We start from the raw sequence: 21,432 nt of genomic DNA, 5'->3' as shown, positions 1-21,432 counted from the left end.
TCCGAAACATGGGGACATCTTGGGCGAAACACCGGAATAAAATTGGAGCAACACAACGTTTAAAAAATAACTATCTCTTCAGTGGCAATGACGATTCCTTGGGCTTATTACGATTACATTCTACACGTTAGAATAGACCCAGTAAACAGCGATTTTTCTTCCATGTACTATGAGTTTTTTTTTTTACTTCATAATACATAATGTCATGGAGACTTGGGGGAGGTCTTACTCGATCGCAAATTAGAAGCTCCAGTATCCTTGTTAAGGGTTGACAAACCTTTTCAAGGGTTGAAACCAGACGCTCTTCAACTTCTAGTCTACCACAGGGTGCCCCTTCCTTAAGTTCTACCCATATAGAATCCAATCCAAATTTTACCATAGCTGTTTTAGTAAAAAACGGTTGTAATGTATGAACAAATGGCTCAGTGGGCGCCATAATAAGTGCAGCCCCAAGTATTTCTGTTCTTACTGATTAAAAATTTGATTTCGGTGTTGGAAGTGGCATCTTTGGGGGGGGGGGGGTCTAATAATTTTGTGTTTGGACTAATAAGTTCGTGTGTTTGTGTTTGTATTGTTTATTGCTTGGTCAGGCTTCACAAAAGCTATTTATTCCTGTCATCCGATTGGCAACTTTTAAAGAAAAGAAAAACTGGCGGCAAATACTGTGTCTTTTTTTGTAGGTTCCAAAAATGTAATATATTCTAGGGGGTGCAGCTTGAGATTTCAAGTTTCGAACGCTCAGAAGGTCTTTTGGAAGCCTGATTATCATGAAATCACGGATTCTAAGCACGAGAGTAATGGATTATCCGTAATATTCATTTAAATTGTATTTTTTAGGTATTTTGAGTATCAGCTAGAGCTGGCCAAGCTAACAGGACTGCCATTATTTTTACACAATAGAAAATCGACATGCGATCTACTTGACATTTTGAAGCGCAACAACACTAATTCGGTTCTGAAAGGTGTTGTTCACTCCTTTGATGGTAGCTTTGAAGAAGCTAAGGAAATCTTACTGTTGGGATTTGATATTGGAATCAATGGATGGTAATATTTCCTTTTTATCAAAACTTTGCTTGGAAATTGCAGAATTCTTCACTTTTTAAAGTTCACTTGTATATCTTCTGTTAAAAGCATCTATATCCTTTTACGACTCATAGTACCCCTACTTGAAAGGATTTGTTTAGCTAGATCGTGAAACAACAGAAATTATACTTATGGTAAAATAAAGTCATAAGTACCTAGAATTCCCTGGATATGCCAGGGTCTACACCGTGGTCAATATTCAATTGCAGATCATGTTAAAGCTTTTTCTGTAATTTTTTCTGTATGGAAAGTGATGTTGATATTATCAAGAGCTGCATGGGAAGTAATGTTTGTATTATCAAATGCTTCATCCATGATAAGTTTATCTGACTTTAAATTCGTTTGTATTCTTTTCTAACAGATTAACATTGTTAATATTCTAATTGAGAAATAGCGAAAACTAGTCACTAGACGAAAAATAAAACTAGCGAAAACTGAACTAAATTTCCGTGTTGAATCATGCATATAAATGCAAACTAAAGCAAAGGAGAATAGGAAAGTTTTTGTTGGCGAATTCTGCTATAAATAAGAAAGGAGTACTATAAACTTTTTTTTTTTTTTTTTTTTTTTTTTTTTGGCAATACCATAATTTATTATCAATTTAGATAAAAATACAAAAAGTAATCTGCGGTGCACCAAAAGTAAAGCCTGTAAGACATTCCTGCGAAAACAAGGACAGCAGAAAAAAAAAAGTATTATCAACGTAACAGTAGATGTAACGAAGTAAATTTAACGACGTTAAACTACTACGAAGTTAACTACTTAAGATCTGTCTACAAGGGTATATGCTATAACCGACCTACACATGGTCTAATTTTATGCTAGTATAAGGGCTAATTTTACAATTATTACAAAACAACTAGCTTGCAAAAGAACTTAAGGGAGGAGGTGAACTTTTTTAGTTATATCCCTGTTAGGGCTTGCAAAATTTTTACTCCTGGATCAGAGCCTGTAATGGTAGTTGACTACAGCTTAGCGGGTAGATCCAAAGGTCTTTTTAAGCGCGCGAAATCAAGAAACCTTCCTCAGCGGTAGAACCCCCGCGCGCTCGAACAGCAATATGAAGCTGGGATATTACCGTGATTAATCTGTAGGGTTCTACTTAAATTTTGAATTGTACCCCTCTTTCCTCGTCTTTCTTGCTCTTTAAAAAGTTTCAGACAAAATGTCTTGTTGCTCATCAAAAAAAGATAGCAAAAATTTTATTCTTCAAATTTTATTCAAACTCAAAGCGAGCAAAAATTAACATGAATAGTTCTGACGCCCCCCATGCTTTCTGAAGATTAGAACATAATTTGCACTTTATTTAAATAAAAACAAAAAAATATGAGTGTAAATTGAAAGTTTAATATACATATACTGATATTTATTCGTAAAAGTTTTAATTATTTTTGATTTATTAAAGTTAAAAAAGTTAAAACATTTAAAATATATGTTTTCAGTAAAATGCAAATTATATTCTCTTTAACAATCCCACAAAAACACGCTGAAATTTTCAACTTAATACCATAAGCCCTTCCTGAAGCATTGCTGATGCCTCCTCTTAATAATTTGCCGGCTTATTTGCATAGTCTGTTTTGATTTAGTTCAATACTGTTTCAATATTACCCAAAATTTTCGCCTTAATATTCTTAGCTTTGTTAGCAGTTGTAGTGGTAATACTAGTAGCAATAGCAGTTGCAGTAGTAGTAGTAGCCTTAGCTTTACTAACAGTAGTAGTTGTAGCAGTAGTAATAGTGGTAGCAGTAGTAGTAGTGATAGTAGTAGAAGAAGCAGTAATATTAGGATGTAAGTATTACCTTTTGGTTAGTTCAACATCCCTCACAACAGGCCCTGTAAGTTTCAACTTCACACACTAAAACGGTAGTAAGATATTGGTGATACGCCCTTTTGATGACCTGCATACAGACAGCAAGTTGTGATTCAGTTCAACTCCCCCCCTCAATATTCCCTGAGATTTTCACCTTCATATTCTTAGGTATTGTTGTAATAGTAGTCAAAGTACTAGTAGTAGTAGTCATGGGTGCCCATAAGGGGGGAGGAGGGGTGCCAGCCCCCTCCTGGCTGAATGATGCTGCCTTATTTTTTATATTTTGGCTCTAGGGTTCCTATTTTGGAGCATTAAATGTGCCGATCAGACAAACTAAGCCCCCCCCTGGAGTTCAGCCTATGGGCGCTCATGGTAGTAGTACTAGATATAGGATTAGTAGTAATACTATTAGTATTAGTCGCAGCAGTATTAACATATCGACTTTTGGTCAGTTGAACACCCCCCTCATCAAGCCCTGGAAGCTTCAACTTAATGCAATCAGCCGTTGCTATGACATCATCCCCTGTTGATAACCTGTATATTCATAGTTTTAATTTTTTTCAAATTCCCTCTCAACTCTTCCTGAAATTTTCATCTTAATACTCTTAGTCTTACAGGTAGTTGCAATAGGAGTAATAGTTGGAGTAGCAGTAGTAGTAGTAGTAAAAGTAGCAATGGTAGTAGTACTGGTATTAGCGGGCACATATTATCTTTTGGTCAATTGATCTTCCCCTTTAAGTATTCTCTGGAAGTTCTAACTTAATATCCGAATCTATTCTTGAGATACGCCCTTTTGACAATCTGCATGCACATAGTTTGTTTTGATTTAGTTCAGATTTCCCCTCAATATTCTCTCAAATTTTCACCTTTATACGCTTACCCTAAATAGTACTAGTATCATATCAGTAGTACTGTGGAGTTGTTGTGTTGTATTAGTAGTAGTTGTGACTAGACCCCGGCACCACGCCGGTGGAGTAACTAACCCCCGTCAACAATAGGCCTAGACAACCGCCACCAAAGTGTCGCAACGCCGCCGGTGCTCCGCGGGCATGCCGCCACCGGCTAAGGCGGCGGCATTCGGTCGACTTTTAATTAATTTTCGGGCAATTCTTTATTGCGTCAACCGCAAAGTCGGAGCTTTTCCTTCTCCTGTGGTTTAGTATTTCGATTTTCCTGATTAGAAATCAAGCAGGGCTTGCACTATCCCCGAATTTTCGAGTGTTTCCCCGAAAATCTATGCGTCACCCCGAAAAAAATTGGGTTTCCCGAATCCCTGAAAATCACGGTGCCACCCCTAGCGATTTATCACCAGTGACTTTCCCTGCCTAATATTACTTTGCATACCATAATTCTTCACTACTCTCTGGTTCATTAATTTTCATCTCTTTTATTACTTTCCATAAAAATCAGACAGATGCATTATGCTATTGAATTGCAAGTATTGCAATATACACAGTTCTTCATATGTTGAGAAAACAAAATATCGTCTTTATGAAATGAGTTTAAATCATTTCGAATCCGGTTTCCCACTTGCAATTCCTTACATCATTTGTAGTCAAGAATTTTATTTTCAAGTTGAATAGAATTATAGAATGCAGCATTCACTACAGTTTGATTTTGAAGATCGAAGATCGTTTCTACAAGTGAATTGTAAGTTTGCAGATTTTTTTTTTATTTTGCTGTTTTTATATAATAATTTCTTAATGTTTAATACCCAATTGTTGAACGCCTAATAGAATAATGAAAATACAATCTTCTGTCTGAAAATATTTTACCCCCCCCCCCCAAAAAAAAAACAACAACAACAAACAACCTTCTACTGAGACAAAATTTAGCTATAGACTAAGCTATGCACAAGGTTGGAGAATTAAAGATTGAAACAGAATTTAACCAAAAAATAATATTCATAAAAAAATGTAAAGTATTGCCTATAGGGGGGAGGGATAGGAGGCTCTACATTTAAAACGATAATACCTCATTTTTTATATATAAATGAGGGATGCAAAAAAGATATTTATTTTTTTCATTTAAAGCGGAGATGGAAAAAAATGCTATCAAATTCCCTGCGAAACCATTAAAATATTTTGATAGCCCCAGGACCCCCTATTGGAACTCGTTCATTGTCTTCGGTATTTTGCAATTGTTCATAAGGCTACTGGCGCAAACTTACTTTCGTTTTTATTACCTTTTAAAAGGATTCTTTTGATATTAATGAGGGACAAGGCGTATCTATTGTTCAGTTTTCCAATAGTTCAATGTGAATCTGAATAGCTTTGCCTTTTTTGTTGTCATCTTAGTACCCTTTACTCATACCCTTAATTTTTTTTTTTCAAGTAAAACTAAGCTGTTCAACGTTTTTTCGCATGTTTGTTTGAACCATATTGTGACCTATTTAATTATTAGATAAATAATTTTTTTTTATGTAAAGCTGAGACAGTATCCTAGCAAAGTGGTATCCAGAGGGGGGGTAGGGAGGTATTACATTGAAAGGATAACATCTCGAAGTTTTTTTTAATGAAAGCAGGGATGCAAAATGGTTAATTTTTTTTTATTTAAAGCAGAGACGGCATCCTATCAAGATGATGGTATCCATAGGGGGGGGCATAGGGAGTTATTATATTTAAGTGATAGTACCTTGATATTTTTTCATTAAAACCAGAGATGCCAAAAATTTAATTATTTTTTTAATTTAAAGCAGAGAAGGTACCCTATCAAAGTGTATGGTATCCAGGGGGGGGGGTTTAGGGAAGTATTATATTTAAATGATAATATCTTGAATTTTTTTATTGAAAGCAGGGATGCCAAAAAGTTATTTTTTTAATTTAAAGCAGAGACGGTATCCTATCAAGATGGTATCCAGAGGGGAGGGGCATAGGGAGTTATTATATTTTTGTGATAGAACTTTGATTTTTTTTTATTGAAAACAGGGATGCCAAAAAGTTATTTTTTTTTAATTTAAAGCAGAGACGGTATCCTATCAAGGTGGTTCCCAGAGGGGGGGGGTAGGGAATTATTATTTTACAACAATGAGATTTTGAACTCTCTTATCGAAAGCAAACTCAGGCCATACAAAGTGGATAAACTGTTTTTATTCTTAACAAACGTAACAAAAGCCTACAGTTAGAATTGATATCCAAGTTTGACTGAAGGATTTTTTTCGATCAGTTAACCCCTAAATTTTTCGTCCCTTCACATCTATTTAAAAAAAAAAATACCTTTTTTTTACACATACTAATATTTGGAATTTCATTAGTATACCAGCCTACCCGTCACGCGTTGCCACGATCTTAAAAAAAAGGAAATTCAATGAGAATACCCCTAAGGAAAATTTCCAAACGTTCACTGTCTCAGTTAAAAGTTTCGAATGTCATAATTTTTTCATTTTAGTTTAATTATAATTGAAACATATTCGAATCATACAAGATTACGTTGAATTGCTATGCATGCTCTTCGAAAAGCTGTTCAATTTTGTGATATCGTCCATTATATAAATTCATGAATTAACTTCCATGTTAGTCTCAAGGTTGAGACTAACACATTGATTGGAAATTAACTTCCATTTTCCTTCCAGTACTGAGGTGGGTCATCCACATTTCGTCATTGGGAACTGATGCTTGATTATTTTTTAAGGTGAAATTTTAAGTTATCCTATTCAAAATGATTGTGGAAAAAATTGGTAGGACAGGTTGATGTGTTTTACATATATTTCTGCTTGCAATTGTATGTTCTTTTGTGTATTGTAAATATTGTTTTATGTTTTATGTATGATATATTTCGACAGTTGGATAATGTTTTGAAATATGAATCAACACATGTAAATTAAAGAAGGAAGAAGCCAAGCAAAAATACTCCGTACAACATCTTTGTCCAACCCCTATGATAATTAAAAATTAACAAGATTTTCGTGAGTTATACACTTGTGAGTTGTACTTGATGTATTTTTTTTTAATTGTTATTAAAACCCGCTTTTATTACAAGGAAAGATTTATAGGAATTTAAAAGAGCAAAAAAAAAACGATCAATACCAAAGTCGCCCATTTCAACTGTTAAAGGTGACAAAGCAGATATTGGCAAAGGGCATTATGAAAAAATTTAGCTTCCAAGTTCAAACTTATATTCAAAGTTTTTACCCAGATAACTGACGAATTTTGTGATACGGTATTTGAAGTTTCGTATGCAATAATGCTCGATGAAAAAAACTACTAATTTTGATAATTATTTGTGTTAAGAATACATAGCTAATAGATACTTCAACTATTATGCAAGGGTAGCCATTTCGTTTCTACCAGATTTCTACTTCTCTTGATGAATAACAAAGAAGACCAGTTTCCAGCCAGCGACTTGTGAGGTTTTGAACTCATGCATAGGCTCGAATCTGTTGTAAATTTAAGCTGTGATTTGAGAAAGACTAATGAAAACGTTAATGTTTGCGGTCAACATTGATCGCGCCGGCGGCGCGCCGCCGACGTCTTACCGGCGGCGTGGCGCGCTGTTTTTGGCACCGCCGCCGGTCTTCCCTCATCGGCGCGGCCCCGGGGTCTAGTTGTGACAGTAGTACAGCAGTATTGATAGCAGTAGTAGCATGTACATGTTGCCTTTTGGTTTATTTGAACATACTCTTCATGATACCCTGGAAGTCTCATCTTGATACGGTACTCGTTCCAAAAATATTGCTGATACGTCCTTTTGACCCTCCTTTCACGCCCTTTTTATCTTAATACTCTTAGATTTACAAGTAGTTGCAATAAAATTAGTAGTTTAGTTGTAATAATAGTAGTAGTAGAACTAGTAGTACGTAAAATTAGCAGCGGTACTTGTATTAGTAGCAGTATGCACATATTGCCTTTTGGTCAATTGATCTTCTTCCTCAAGTATCCTCTGAAAGTTCCAATCCAACAGTTCGTGGTAACTAACTGTAAGTAAGGAGCGACCCGGCTTAATAGTAACAGAAACTCTAAAAAACGGAGTTTTCCAATAGATACATCAAAAGAATCAGAATTTATGCTGATTTCAAATGTATATATGAAAGGGGCTGTCCTCTCCTCAACACCTCGCTCATTACGCTAAAGTTAGACTCCTTCTCACAAGTCTATTTTTTAAAACAAAAAAAACTTTAGCGTAAAGAGCGAGGCGTTGAGGAGGGGACAGCCCCTTTCATAAACGGAATAATTTCTGTTCGTTTTAAGTTTCAATGCCGCTCCTTACTTTCAGTTAAAAAAACCTTTTTAACTGAATTAATACTTAAATCCATCGTTGAGGTACGCCATTTTGACAATCTGCATGCAAATAGTGTGTTTGGATTTATTTCAAATTTCTCCTCAATAGTCTAAAATTTTCACCTTCATACGCTCAGCCTTACTACTACTATTACTACTAACAGCTCACCGCAGCACGAAGCCACCTGAGGCCAACACGGCTACACACGCTCCTCATCTACCCCAATCTATTCAAAGCTTTCCTTTTTACACCCGCCCATAAAGTTTCCATTTCCTTAAAATCTTTTTTATGACGTCCTCCCACCCCTGACGGGGACGACCCGCTTTCCGTTTACCCCTAGATGGTTGGCCGAAAAGAACAATCTTCGGCAATCTGTCATCCTTCATCCGCACAACGTGCCCTAGCCACATCAACCTTTCTTTCATTATAGCCCTAGAGAGCGGTATTGAACCACACTTTTCGTATAGCCTATTATTTGAAATACGGTTAGTCAGCCTAGTACCCAAACAGTCCTTAAGCAATTTCGCTGGAAAACGTCGAGCAAGTCTTCATCCTCTTTTCGGAGCGTCCATGCTTCAGAGCCATATTTGACCACTGTCATCACTGTAGTTTCTAATATTCTAATCTTGGTTTGCAGACTTATCTTCCCATTCTTCCAAACTTTTTTTTACTATGAAAAAACACCCTGAGCCTTGGCTATTCTATATTTAACATATTCACTGCTCCCACCATCTTTACTAATAATACTACCAAGGTAATTGAAGCTGCCCACCTGATCAATCTTTTAATTAACCAACTTCACCTTTTCATCTTCACTTATTCCTAACCTCAGCGACTTGTTCCTCTTAACATTAATTTTCAAACATATTCTACGGCCTTGAACACACAAAACATCTACGATTTCATTTATTTGGCTCACACTTTTATCTAAGATATATAATTCATTAGCAAACTCTAAGTCCAGAAGACTTTGTCCTCCCCATTTTATTCCTGGGTCTCCCATTGCCTTTCCTGTGCTCCTTAAAACAAAGTCCATCAAAATAATCCAGACAAAGGGGGATAGAACACAATCCTGCCTAACTCCTGATTTAATATAAAACCAGCTGCTAACCTCGTTCACTACCTTAACCGCGGCAGTATTGTTCTCGTGCATAGCACTAATCACTTTAAGGTATTTTCCTGGTATACCACGCAAGGATAAAACCTTTACTAAAGCTCTTCTATCAACAGAATCGAACACTTGCTCATAATCTATGAAACTGAGGACCAAAGGTGTTTGAAAACTCAGGCACTTCTCAATTATTAGCCTATGAGTGAAAATTTGATCGACACATCCTGTACCTTTTCTAAAACCGCACTGCTCTTCTCTTAAAACTTTGTCTACGGCATCTCTCAGTCTAAAAAGTATCATATTACTAAGTAATTTACTACCTACAAAGACCAGACTAATCCGTCGATAATTACCACACTCACTTTGACCACCTTTCCTGTAAAGTGATACACTTGAGGAATTTTCATGATTACTAAGTACTTCTTTTTTTACAAAAATCATATTCATTATATTCAGTAGTGTGATTCTAAGCTCAGGATCACCACACTTAATAAACTTGTTTACCATCCTATTAGCACCAGGATCCCATTCATTCTTTAGTGCTTTTAGTACTGTCGCTAATTATTTCTCACAAAACAAATCTTCCTTCACATCCAAGGTATCACAAACTTTTTCATTTTCCTCTATATTTTTTCCTGCAACTCTATCTCGGTTAAGCAAATTCTCAAAATTTTCGGCCCATCTCTCTTTAGTTTTTTCCTTATAGCTAATTGAGACCCATTCCTATCTTTAACTAGGCCAAGTCCGCATTTACTACTCCATCTCAATTGATTACCATACCGGCATAATATTTTACTATTATGCCGTCTTGAAGCATCTTTCAGATCCTCGGCCACTTTATCCACGGCCTCCACTTCACACATCTTTTGTTTATATTTTAATGCTTTCTCTACTTTCTTTACATTTCTTTTGCCTTAATCTTAGCTTAGCTCAGCTTTAATAGTGCTAGTATCATAATAATAGTGTAAGTAGTAGGAGTAGTAGTGGCAGCAACGGTGTTGTCTTAGTGGTAGTAGTAGCAGCAGTATTAACAGCAGTAGTAGCATGTAGATGTTGCCTTTTGGTCAGCTGAAAATCTCCCTCATGATGCTCCGGAAGTTTTATCTTGATACGCTAAACCATTCCAAAAGTTTTCCTGATACGCCCTTTTGACAATCTATATTCACATAGTATACTTTGATTTATTTCAACTTTCCCTTCAAAATTTCCTCAGATGTTTATTTCAATATCCTCAGCCTTGGCAGTAATCGCTACAGAGGGAGTAGTTTTAGTAGTAGTAGTGGAAGTAGTAGCAGTAGTAGTGGTAGCTGTAGTAGTAGTAGGAGATATAGCAGTAGTAATACTAGCGTGCAAATATTGCTTTTACGTGAATTTATCTGTTATCATTACCTGAAAGTTCCAAAATTTCAATAACGTGTTTTGATTCAGTTCAACACTCCCCTCAACATTCTCTGAAAGGCCCACCTGAATGTCCTTTGTCTTTTTTGGAAAGTAAAGGTCAAACGTAACCACTCTTCTCAACAATATATACTATATATAAACAATTGTGTAACTTACAGCCCTTGCTCTGAGAGCAGTGGGGTTGATATCCCCTATCCCCAAAGACGTAATTACTGGAGCTTTCAACTATGTTAAACAATATGTCTATCTAAAAATTGTGATTTTATGTGTGTGGGAAATTGATGGGCGGGGGCGGGGGGGTTGTTTGCCCTCCAATCACTTTTGGCTCTTAAAAAGGCACTAGAAGTTTCTACGACAACTCATTCTATACAAAGTGCCTTGGTAAAAAAAAAGAATAAATAACAAATTGCACCCATATAAGTCTTGTGGTTTAAATAATTAAAAGTATTTAAAACCAGTGTCTTATAAAACTAATAAACTTGAACATTATATTATCAACTAAAAAAACTAAAACAAAAAATAATCACACTAAAATGGTGTAGACACTTAAAACTGTAGGAAAACTTAAAAACTAAGCATGATGTTACTCACCAGGACAACCTGTAAAAGCAGTGGTACCCCTTTCAATTGTACGAATGCAGATGTTGTTTCACCCAAAGCAAAATAAATCTTGTTAACCGATATAATACATAAATACAGACATCAGGATGTTTTTTAGGAGCGAGAAAGTCCATAAGTAGCCTTTAAAAAAAAGAATAATTTGTAATACTCATTTTCAGTATACAATTATAATTATCTAATAAACTCAAGCAAGCTCGGTTCTCAGTAAATCTCTAGTTTTTAGAATTCTAAAAACACTGGGAAATATTTTGGGTCAGTTTAGTTTTGTAGATGTATCTTGCAGAACCTGTGAAGCTATAATTTCGCTCTGTAAAAAAAAAAAAAAACTTCTGTAAAAAAAAAAAAAAACTTTGCTTTTCCTGATTAATTTTGCTCGTTTTTAGTTTTATTTTTTAATATACACAACAAAATTTGCAAAAAATCTTTTTCTAAGTCAGATTGTGAAACTGAAGAAGTCAACATAGGTTTTTATTAAAATTGGGCATTAGATATCGGTTTCAACTTCTGGTTTCAGTTGCAGATAAAAAAAACTGCCTTTTTTTCTCTTTTTTTCAAAGTGTGTTTTTTAGTTTTCAATTAAAAAGGGGACTGGGACCGGGTATACAATAAGGGTGATCGTAAACCTCCGGAAAAAGTTTTGACCATAGAAATTACATTAATACCCTAGTTGTGCTTCTCAGCCTTTTCACTTCATAAATGGAACTAAATATTGCTGTTCTGGTGCCATATGGCACGTTGCGAGCACTATATTTTAAATGAGAAATTAAACATCTCTGCGATCTTGCAGCAGCTAGTTAGCGCTAACGAAATAAGAAGAAGAGACGCGTTTCTGTTCCTCACGGATTTTTCTAGTTTTTAAAGGAGAGGAGGGGGACTAAGCTTCTGGCGTAGGGTTTTACACCATGAAAAATCAACTGGCTATCTTAGAATTTACATTCCTTGGCATTTTGACTTTCTTCGGGCAGAAAACGGCGTTCTTTTTGTGGCGTGATCTCTTTTGTTATTAGGGGTATTATGATTTAAGTCAAATGACCCCTCTTTCAATATTATACGACTAATGGCCCGACAAGACTACTACCGCGGAAAAACCCAAAAAAGGAAAAATAAGAAAGTAATTTTCCTTGCAGTTCAAGGGGAGAATTATAAACATCCAGTTTAGAGTTTTCGATAATGGCAGTTCCAGAAGTACACTTTTTATTTTGATCCACCACCATGCTTGAGGAGTTCCAAGTTTTTTTTTCAGAGTCACAGAAATATTGTTTTCGAAATAAAGTTTTGCTATTAAGTTAAACTAATGTAATAGAAGTGATTCCTGAATTGCCTTTAAAAGATTTTTTTTCACTTGAATTCTTTCTTTTAAACGTGTTTTTATACTGTCTGTCATTATGGGCCGTGATTTGTTCTTTGCTTGATTGCAGCTATTGCTGCGACAAAAATTTAAAGAATTGGGTTTGCAACTGGGGAATCCAGTCATCTCTGAAGAAATGCAAAAGAACAGACAAATTATTTGAAGAAAATTATAAGGCAAATCATAAAATTCTATCGATTTTGGGGAGAGAGTTAGGTATGAAGACCCTCCTTGCGTATCTGTCTATGTTGCACGTATTTTCATCGGGTCATGTTCACATCAAAGGTCACATTTTATAAAATTCAAAGTTTGAGTTATAAAATTTGAGTCCCTTTGAAAAAGACCCTTAAATATATTTTTAAGAGCAATTTTATTTTCAGCTCGTTGAAAACAGAAGAAAACCTTCAAGTGGCTGCTCTAATTCCAGAAGATAGACTTCATATTGAGACTGACTCTCCATGGTGTGAGATAAGACCAACTCACGCTGGCTTCAAACACATACAAACCTTTTATCCCTCTGTAAAACGAGAAAAATGGAAGCCAGATTCCTTGGTTAAGTCAAGAAATGAACCTTGCCAAATTCGGTGAGTATTTTCAAGTTTCGCGTAGTGGTATTTCTAAAATCTTCTATTAAAGATTTCTACTGCTTCTATTGACAACCCGTATGCACATAAGGTGTTTTGATTTAGTTCAGAACCCCCTCAAAATTCTTTGAAAGGCTCACCTGAATGCCCTTGGTCTTTTTGGAAAGTAAAGGTCAAACATGCCCACCTTTCTCAATAGCATATACTATATGTAAACAATGGACCAATTGCCGAACATCTAATTTTGATTGGATGAGTTTTCGGAAATGATGGGCGTAGGAGGGGGTGGTTGGTTGCCCTCCGATCGCTTTTTACTCTTAAAAAGGGCACTAGAAATTCCTATTTTCAATCAAGTGAGCCCCCTTCGAAGTTCATGCGACCACCAATTCCATAAAAACCTTATATTTCCCCGGGGCATAAGTTACAACTCTTGCCTCTGGGGGGACTTTGTCACCCTGAAGGCAATGTTACATGATCTTTGGACTATTTTGGACAAAATGGCTATGTCACAATTTTGATCAGATGCGTTTGGGGAAAAGAGGGCGTGGGGGGGAAGGGGGCTAGTTGCCCTCTTATCACTTTGGCTCTTAAAAGGGAACCAGAGTTTTCAATTTCCAATCAAATGAGCCTCCTCTAAAGTTTTTACGGTAAGCCTTTCCATAAAGTTTGTATTCCCTTGGGGTATAACTTACAACCCTTGCCCTTAAGCGGGGCTCTCACGGCGTCAACAAAGTTAATAAAGTATTCCGCATAGTTACATACCGTAAAGTTCGTCGCGCTCACACATGAATTTTACCTTCCTGACCTTATGGAAATTTTTTGAAGCAATTAATTTGAATTATTCACACGTTCATTCTTGAATATATCTGACATTATTTTTTTATAACTTTTTCAATTTAATAAGTTAGTCGTAAGTTGGATGTTGTTTTTACTTTAAAATTTACTAAAGAAGGCTGACAGATAAAAATGAGGACCCAATTCTTGACACATTACTTCACTTATTTCCTTGAATGCGTTTCCAACATAAATTCTGTTCTTATGTTCCCCTTGTGAGGAACTGTATATTAAAGGTTTATTTCTCACTAGTAAAATAAGCAAGTCTTCTGCTTCTATGTTCCACATATCAATGTTCCACAGATAAGAGAAAGAAGTTCAAGACTTGCTATCTAATTAGTTTCTTTTAGCTGAATTGAAACTTCTTCTATTGGCTAAACTTTCAGGACTTTATTGAAAAAGTTAAATAAAGTTTAACTTCTTTTCGACAACCATAAAGTCAATAAAGTTATAAGAGAAAAACGGTTTATTAACTCTATGGACAGTTTTATTAACTTTACTGACGTTGTGGGAGCCCCGCTTTAGGCTCTGGGGGATTGTGTCGTCTTGTTAAGTGGTCATTGAACTATTTTGAAGAAAATGGCTATCTCAAAATTTCTACCGAATGCATTTGGGGGACGTGGGGGAGGGGCTTATTGCCCTTCGATCAATTTCGACTCTTAAAGAGGGCACTAGAACTTATAATTTCCAATCGAATGATCCCCATCCGAAGTTCATAAGACCACCCCTTCCATAAAAACCTTAGATGTTAATAATGGGCAACTAGTATAACTTGTAGCCCTTGCCCTGAGGGCTGTAGGGGGAGGTTGTCATTCCCAAAGACATAATTACTGGACTTTTCAACTATGCTGAACAAAATGGCTATCTCGAAGTTTTGTTTGGATGTGATTGGGGAAATGATGGGCATGGGGGGGGGGCTGTTTACCCTCCAATCATTTGGACTCTTAAAAATGGTGCTAGAACTTTAAATTTCCAAACGAATGAGCGCTTTTCGAAGTTTCTACGACATTTCCTATACGAAGTGCCTTGGTCAGAAAAAAAAAAAAACAATAAATAATACATTGTGCCCTAATCGCTCTTCACTTAGGCGGCGCTATTGCGCTGCCTATAGTCATTGTTTTGTTAAAATTACTAAAACTGAGAACTAAAGTGGTCCCATGATTTCGAATCTTCTAAATTTATGATCGAAGAGTTAATGTTTGATAGGCGTATCCCCTCCCCTTCTTATAACCACGTTGTTTTTCCCGTAAAACTCTGTCTACAATGTCTCCTAGTCTAATAAGTTGAATTAGGCTAAAAGCCCTTTTGCAATGAGATTTTTTTAAAGCCAAAATTCAGCCCATTCCGAAAACCGATATTAACTAATGCTAATTATCAAATTTAACTATTTACAATGGATAATTATCCATTTAATGCTGTAATATATCCATTTAAATTGTTCATCTGATATGTAATTAAATATTCAAATCAATTAACGCTGTAAATATTCCCATGCATTTATCTTTATTTTGGGTTTCATTTTGCCCTTGTTTACTTTGTCGTACAAAGGTTCTTAAGCCCTGACGAGCTCCACTCGGTCCTCCCGATATTTCACCTTTTTTATTCCACTTCTTTTTCTTTTTTGGATTAGTATAGAGACTCTTTCGCATAACCTCATCACTGGAATTAAATCCTTATCAATCTTCCTCCTCAAGGGGAGAGTTCTATAGCTATGTACCGTAGCTACTTTTTTATTCCATTTTTTTGGACAGTTTATTTTCTACCTGGATGAGGTTCGGGTAGTAGCCAATCAGGAAGTTCTACGAAAATATCTAATTGATTTGACCTTAACTAAGTTCAAATTGAAATCAGTTTTAGCTTGATCCAGTTCTGCACGCTAGCTAAATCTATATTGCAAGCAGTTTTGGATTCAACTGATCCCCAAAATTAGAGCTAGCTAAAACTCGGTATTAGTAATATCTCATTGTGAATGGGCCTTAAGCAATTTGCTTCTTACAGAAATCACGCCAAGACCCCTGCAATAACTTCAGTCTGTGATTACAGGCCGCTTTTATCACCTTCCTTGTAAAGGGAGGTGATAATGGAGGAAAACCAAAGCTCTCCTAAAATCACTAGGTACTTTCCGCTTTTCGAAAGTAATATTCATAATCCTTAGTATGTTATCTCTAACTTTGGAACTATATTATCTCTAACTTTACAACCACTATATTTCCAGACTATCGGAATCTGAGGTCCTATCAATCCTTTTTGTTCTGTCTCTTACTCCTCCTGGCAAAATGTATCTTCATTCACTTCCAAAGTGTCCATTTTTTTTTTTATTCTTGTTTAAATCAGTTCTGACAGCTTTATTACGGTTTAATGGATTTTTAATTTGATATTTTCATTCCTCCTCAACATTTTCCATATCACAAATTGAGACTCTGCTAATATCTTTGACTTGTGACAAGTCTAAAATCTCGATTCCCTATCAATTTTTTAGATTCCAAAAAAGAGCCCTGCGAATAATTTTCAAAGAAGGTAAAGTGCCATACTTTCTGCTTCTAAGAAAGGATAGTCTGGAAACCCTTGAGCGCAGGAGTTATGTTGTGCCTCCGTTTTGCAAAAATTGTAATAGCAAACCCTCGCACGCAAAGTATTTTCCCCAAACGTACCCATTTCTGAACCCATTCCTATTTTTCCCCCGTTCGCTGCTCTACCTCCAGATATGAAAAAAACTTCTGTCCCCTTCATTGCGGAAAAAATAAATACATTATCCCTGGTTTCTGTTCTTCTGTTTTTTTTATTGGATGGTGGTGCTGGTGCCAGGTTTTTGTATTTATTCGCTTCTTTTGATCCCCTCCCCCTTTTTTGTGTCCCTTTTAACTTTTTTCATATGTATTTTTTTATTTAGTTTTGACCAGTTTTTATCTTTTTAATTTTTTAATTGACATTTTCAATTTTTTAATTGGCGGACAAATGATTTTTCATTCTGATTTTTCTTGTTGTTGTTTTTTTGGCATTCTTTGACGGTTTTCCTGTTTTTTTATGATATTTGTTACGACCCTTTGGGGCTTGTGATAGTGATTTTGGAAATAGATATCTTATACTATCTTATCTTAGAATATTTCACTATTATTTACGCAAATTACTTTTACACAATTTATCCAAATCACTATTACTTACCAAAAGGTTCGAGCCTGGGAAAACTTGACTGATTTTTGAAAAAAAAAGAAGAGAAGCACCCCTCCCCCCCCCGAAAAAAAGAAACAATCGTGGAATCTTAATGAAAATCGCACCATCAGATCCAGCTCATCCAAGAACGCTACTACAGAAGTTTCAAACTCCCATATGCAAAAATATGGAGTTTTTTAATTTTTGCCAGAAGTTAAGTCACGGATGCATGTTTAATGTTTTTTTTTCCAGGGATGATCGTTTTCGAGCCAATGGTCCTAGAATTCTGGGAGATGGCCCGTTCGAACGAAAATTAATATTCCTAGTCCCCTGTCTAAGTGATAAAAAATATTGGAGGGCAACTAGCCCCCCTCCGACGCCTCTGTTTTCCCCAAAGTCGCCCAATTAAAATTTTGAGATAGCTATTTTGTTCAGAATAGTTGAAAGGTCCAGTAACTACGCCTTCGGGGATAGCAGGACCCCCACATCCTTTAGGGCAAATTATGAAATTTGTCCGTTGTTTACGTATATTATTTATTACTGGGAAGTATAGACATTTTTCAGTGTTGGAAGATTTTTTTTTAGATAGGCGGTCCACGCGGATAATTTTCCGCGGGGAGGAAAATTTCCAGGTAAAATTTTTTCACTGAATGATTTTTTCAGAATTCCTACACGGAATTTATTTTATTTGTTTTTCTTTCTCAATACCATTTTCAGGCTATCGTTTAAAATTTTGGTAATTTTCTTTTTTACTATGCACTTTCACCATTGCAACTAATCGAAATCTGAATTACCATTCCTGAATCAGCTTCAAATGGCGATTTTCCACAGTTAACAGTTTTTAAAAAAAAGTATTTTTAACGTTTTATCTATTATGGGCCATGGTTTGTTTATTGCTAGCTTGCAGCTAGGCTTATTCTTCTCGAATAAATAAATGCTACGTCTCATAATTTAGTATTTCCTAATCGTTTAAGATGAGTTTTCAAAACTCCTCTCAATTTTGGTTCAAAACGTGTACCTTCGTCGGTCAAAAAGTCAATACGATTGTATTCTTTCAGTTTTATGTTGCAATTCCCAAATTATTTAAAACGAAACCCAGAATAATTACTCATTAATTAAAATCCAGTGGAATGTTTTGTCATTTACTAAGCTATAATTTCCTCGAGAGGTGTCCCTCTTCAAGATCCCCCCCCCCTTCAGCGTTGTTTGTAGTCACGGTTCTAATTAGACAGAATCGTAAAAGTTCTACCCTGACGAATATATGCGACTACGGGGGTGACCTTACCTTTTTAGGGTAGGGACGGATGAAGAAGCTGTATGAAGGATGGATGAAGGAGGAGGAAGATGGATGAATATGGATGAAGGAGAGGAAGGATGAAGGAGACCACAAACTATCTTACACCATTAGAACAATTCAGCCTTCTATATTTAGTCTATCCTCGTCAGCGCATTTGTCGGAATGTTCGATGACACACTATAATTTTCATACATTTATTCTTATCTCGGTCAAATATTTGAAAACAACTTCCTGTGAAGATCTTTAACACAAGGTTTTTGTACTAAGAGACAAGTTTATATAAACTTACTAGCAATTTGTTAAAAAAAAAATTCTGATTTTTCAAGTACAACAGAAATTCTTCATCTTATGACTTTGTCTCAGATTCAAGATCTTTAAACGAAATAGAAAATTCGGACTGGGGCTTCATCGGCGCATTTGTCAGAATGTTCGATGACGCTCTATAATTTTCATGCATTTATTTTTATTTCGGTCAAATATTTGAAAACAACTTCCTGTGAAGATCTTTAACACAAGATTTTTATACTAAGAGACAAGTTTATATAAACTTACTAGCAATTTGTTAAAAAAAAATTCTGTTTTTTCAAGTACAACAGAAATTCTTCATCTTATGACTTTGTCTCAGATTCAAGATCTTTCAACGAAATAGAAAATTCAGACTGGGGCTTCATCGGCGCATTTGTCGGAATGTTCGATGACGATTTATAATTTTCATGCATTTATTTTTATTTCGGTCAAATATTTGAAAACAACTTCCTGTGAAGATCTTTAACACAAGATTTTTGTACTAAGAGACAAGTTTATATAAACTTACTAGCAATTTGTAAAAAAAAAAATTCTGTTTTTTCAAGTACAACAGAAATTCTTCATGTTATGACTTTGTCTCATATTCGAGATCTTTAAACGAAATAGAAAATTCGGACTGGGGCTTCATCGGCGCATTTGTCGGAATGTTCGATGACGATTTATAATTTTCATGCATTTATTTTTATTTCGGTCAAATATTTGAAAAAAACTTCCTGTGAAGATCTTAAAGACAAGATTTTTATACTAAGAGACAAGTTTATATAAACTTACTAGCAATTTGTTAAAAAAAAATTCTATGTTTTTTCAAGTACAACAGAAATTCTTCATGTTATGACTTTGTCTCAGATTCGAGATCTTTCAACGAAATAGAAAATTCGGACTGGGGCTTCATCGGCTTCTTGTCCGAATGTTCGATGACGCTCTATAATTTTCATGCATTTATTTTTATCTCGGTCAAATATTTGAAAAAAACTTCCTGTGAAGATCTTAAACACAAGATTTTGTACTAAGAGACAAGTTTATATAAACTTACTAGCAATTTGTTAAAAAAAAAATTCTATGTTTTTTCAAGTAAAACAGAAAATCCTTATCTTATGACTTTGTATCAGATTCGAGATCTTTCTACGAAATAGATAATTTGGACTGGGGCTTCATCAGCGCATTTGTCGGAATGTTTGATGACGCTCTATAATTTTCACACATTTATTTTTTTATCTCAGTCAAATATTTGAAAACAACTTCCTGTGAAGATCTTTAACACAAGATTTTGTACTAAGAGACAAGTTTATATAAACTTACTATTAATTTGTTAAAAAAAATTCTATGTTTGTTTCAAGTACAACAGAAATTCCTTATGTTATAACTTTGTCTCACATTTGAGATCTTTCTACGAAATAGATAATTCGGGCTGGGGCTTCATCGTGATTCAGATTCAAATCTTTGGTGAACACATAAAAGCGAGAAATTCTGTTAAATAAGAAAAAAATAAGAAAAAGAACATATGTATTAATGTTTTGTTTTTCATGAGCCTATCGTGTTATTTAAAGAAATGAAAAAAAACTTACTCACTTACTTTCCTCTAAGAAAGGAAAAAAAAACAAAAATGTGGTCATGCTTGTTAAATGTCCAAAACACAAACTGCTATGAGGTTGAAATCTGAGGAATATATACAAATTGGATTTATTCAATTTGACTTCTGAATGGCTTATCTTCTTGATTGTCATGTATTTAATTCAATAAACTGTTCTGGTATTGTGTTTTTAAACTTGCAGTCTTGTAAATTTTTTTTAGCTTATATTTATTGATTTAGTTTCGTTCCTTTTTACTTTCCAAATTTTTTTGGAATAATTTTCTAATTTACTTCTTTCCTCTTTTAGGCAAGTTCTTGAAATTTTATCTTGTATCCGAAGTGCTGACATAGATACACTGGCTGATAAAATCTATGAAAATTCTTGTAAAATGTTCTTTTCCACTGTTTGAATCTGTGTATAATATTTCTATCAGTAAAGTAATATGAAAGACACTTTTATTTGACTTCTTTATGAAACACGGTTTTTGGATCTGCGAAGTTCCATTGTCTTTTTCCTCATGTCAAAGGTTCAAGGAACATTTAATGGTATTTAATAATTTATTGGGGCATTTTCTCTGATGACTTGTTCTTGTATAGGAACAAATTTTTCCAAAAATTGTTCCAAAAGACGAGAAGATTTTTCCGAAGTTTGATATAATGGGACCTAAAAATAATTTTTTTTTGTGGGTTTGAACTTTTATCCTACAAAATTCACAGTATATTCCTAAAACGTTTTGCCTTCGGTTAAGAAATAGACACAGTGGCATTCGCGTTGTTGTGACTTCGTTTTGTTCTGCTTCTAGAAGCTGATAGCCTAAAATTTTAAGTTTTCAAGCGTATATTATTACAATGGGTAGCTAGGGCTTTTTTACTGCAATTAAATAAAAAAAACAAGTTTTTTAAACTGAAAGTAAGGAGCGACATTAAAACTTAAAACGAACAGAAATTATTCCGTATATGAAAGGCTGTCCCCTCCTCAACGCCTCGCTCTTTACGCTAAAGTTTTTATTGTTTTAAAAAATAAAGTTGTGAGAAAGAGTCCAACTTTAGTCTAAAGAGCGAGGTGTTGAGGAGGGGACAGCCCCTTTCATAAACGGAAT

General features: G+C 35.1%; 1 protein-coding gene across 1 annotated transcript in view; it reads left to right on the top strand.

The window, feature by feature from the left end:
* The window catches only part of LOC148946176 (deoxyribonuclease TATDN1-like), a 46,666-nt gene extending 25,881 nt beyond the window's left edge, over positions 1 to 20,785 (top strand). Inside the window, 3 exon segments of the mRNA XM_089097844.1 lie at positions 838 to 1,044; positions 12,972 to 13,175; positions 20,640 to 20,785. Coding sequence (XP_088953970.1) covers positions 838 to 1,044; positions 12,972 to 13,175; positions 20,640 to 20,742 — 514 coding nt within the window. The 3' untranslated portion in view covers positions 20,743 to 20,785.
* Positions 20,786 to 21,432: the final 647 nt, after the last annotated feature.

Source organism: Artemia sp. Qi Xiang Cuo, chromosome 12, assembly GCF_049724085.1.
Source record: "Artemia sp. Qi Xiang Cuo chromosome 12, ASM4972408v1, whole genome shotgun sequence".
NCBI classification, from domain to species: Eukaryota; Metazoa; Arthropoda; class Branchiopoda; order Anostraca; family Artemiidae; genus Artemia; species Artemia sp. Qi Xiang Cuo.
The sequence above is the reverse complement of the archived record's forward strand: the minus strand, read 5'-3'. Positions and strand labels throughout refer to the sequence as shown.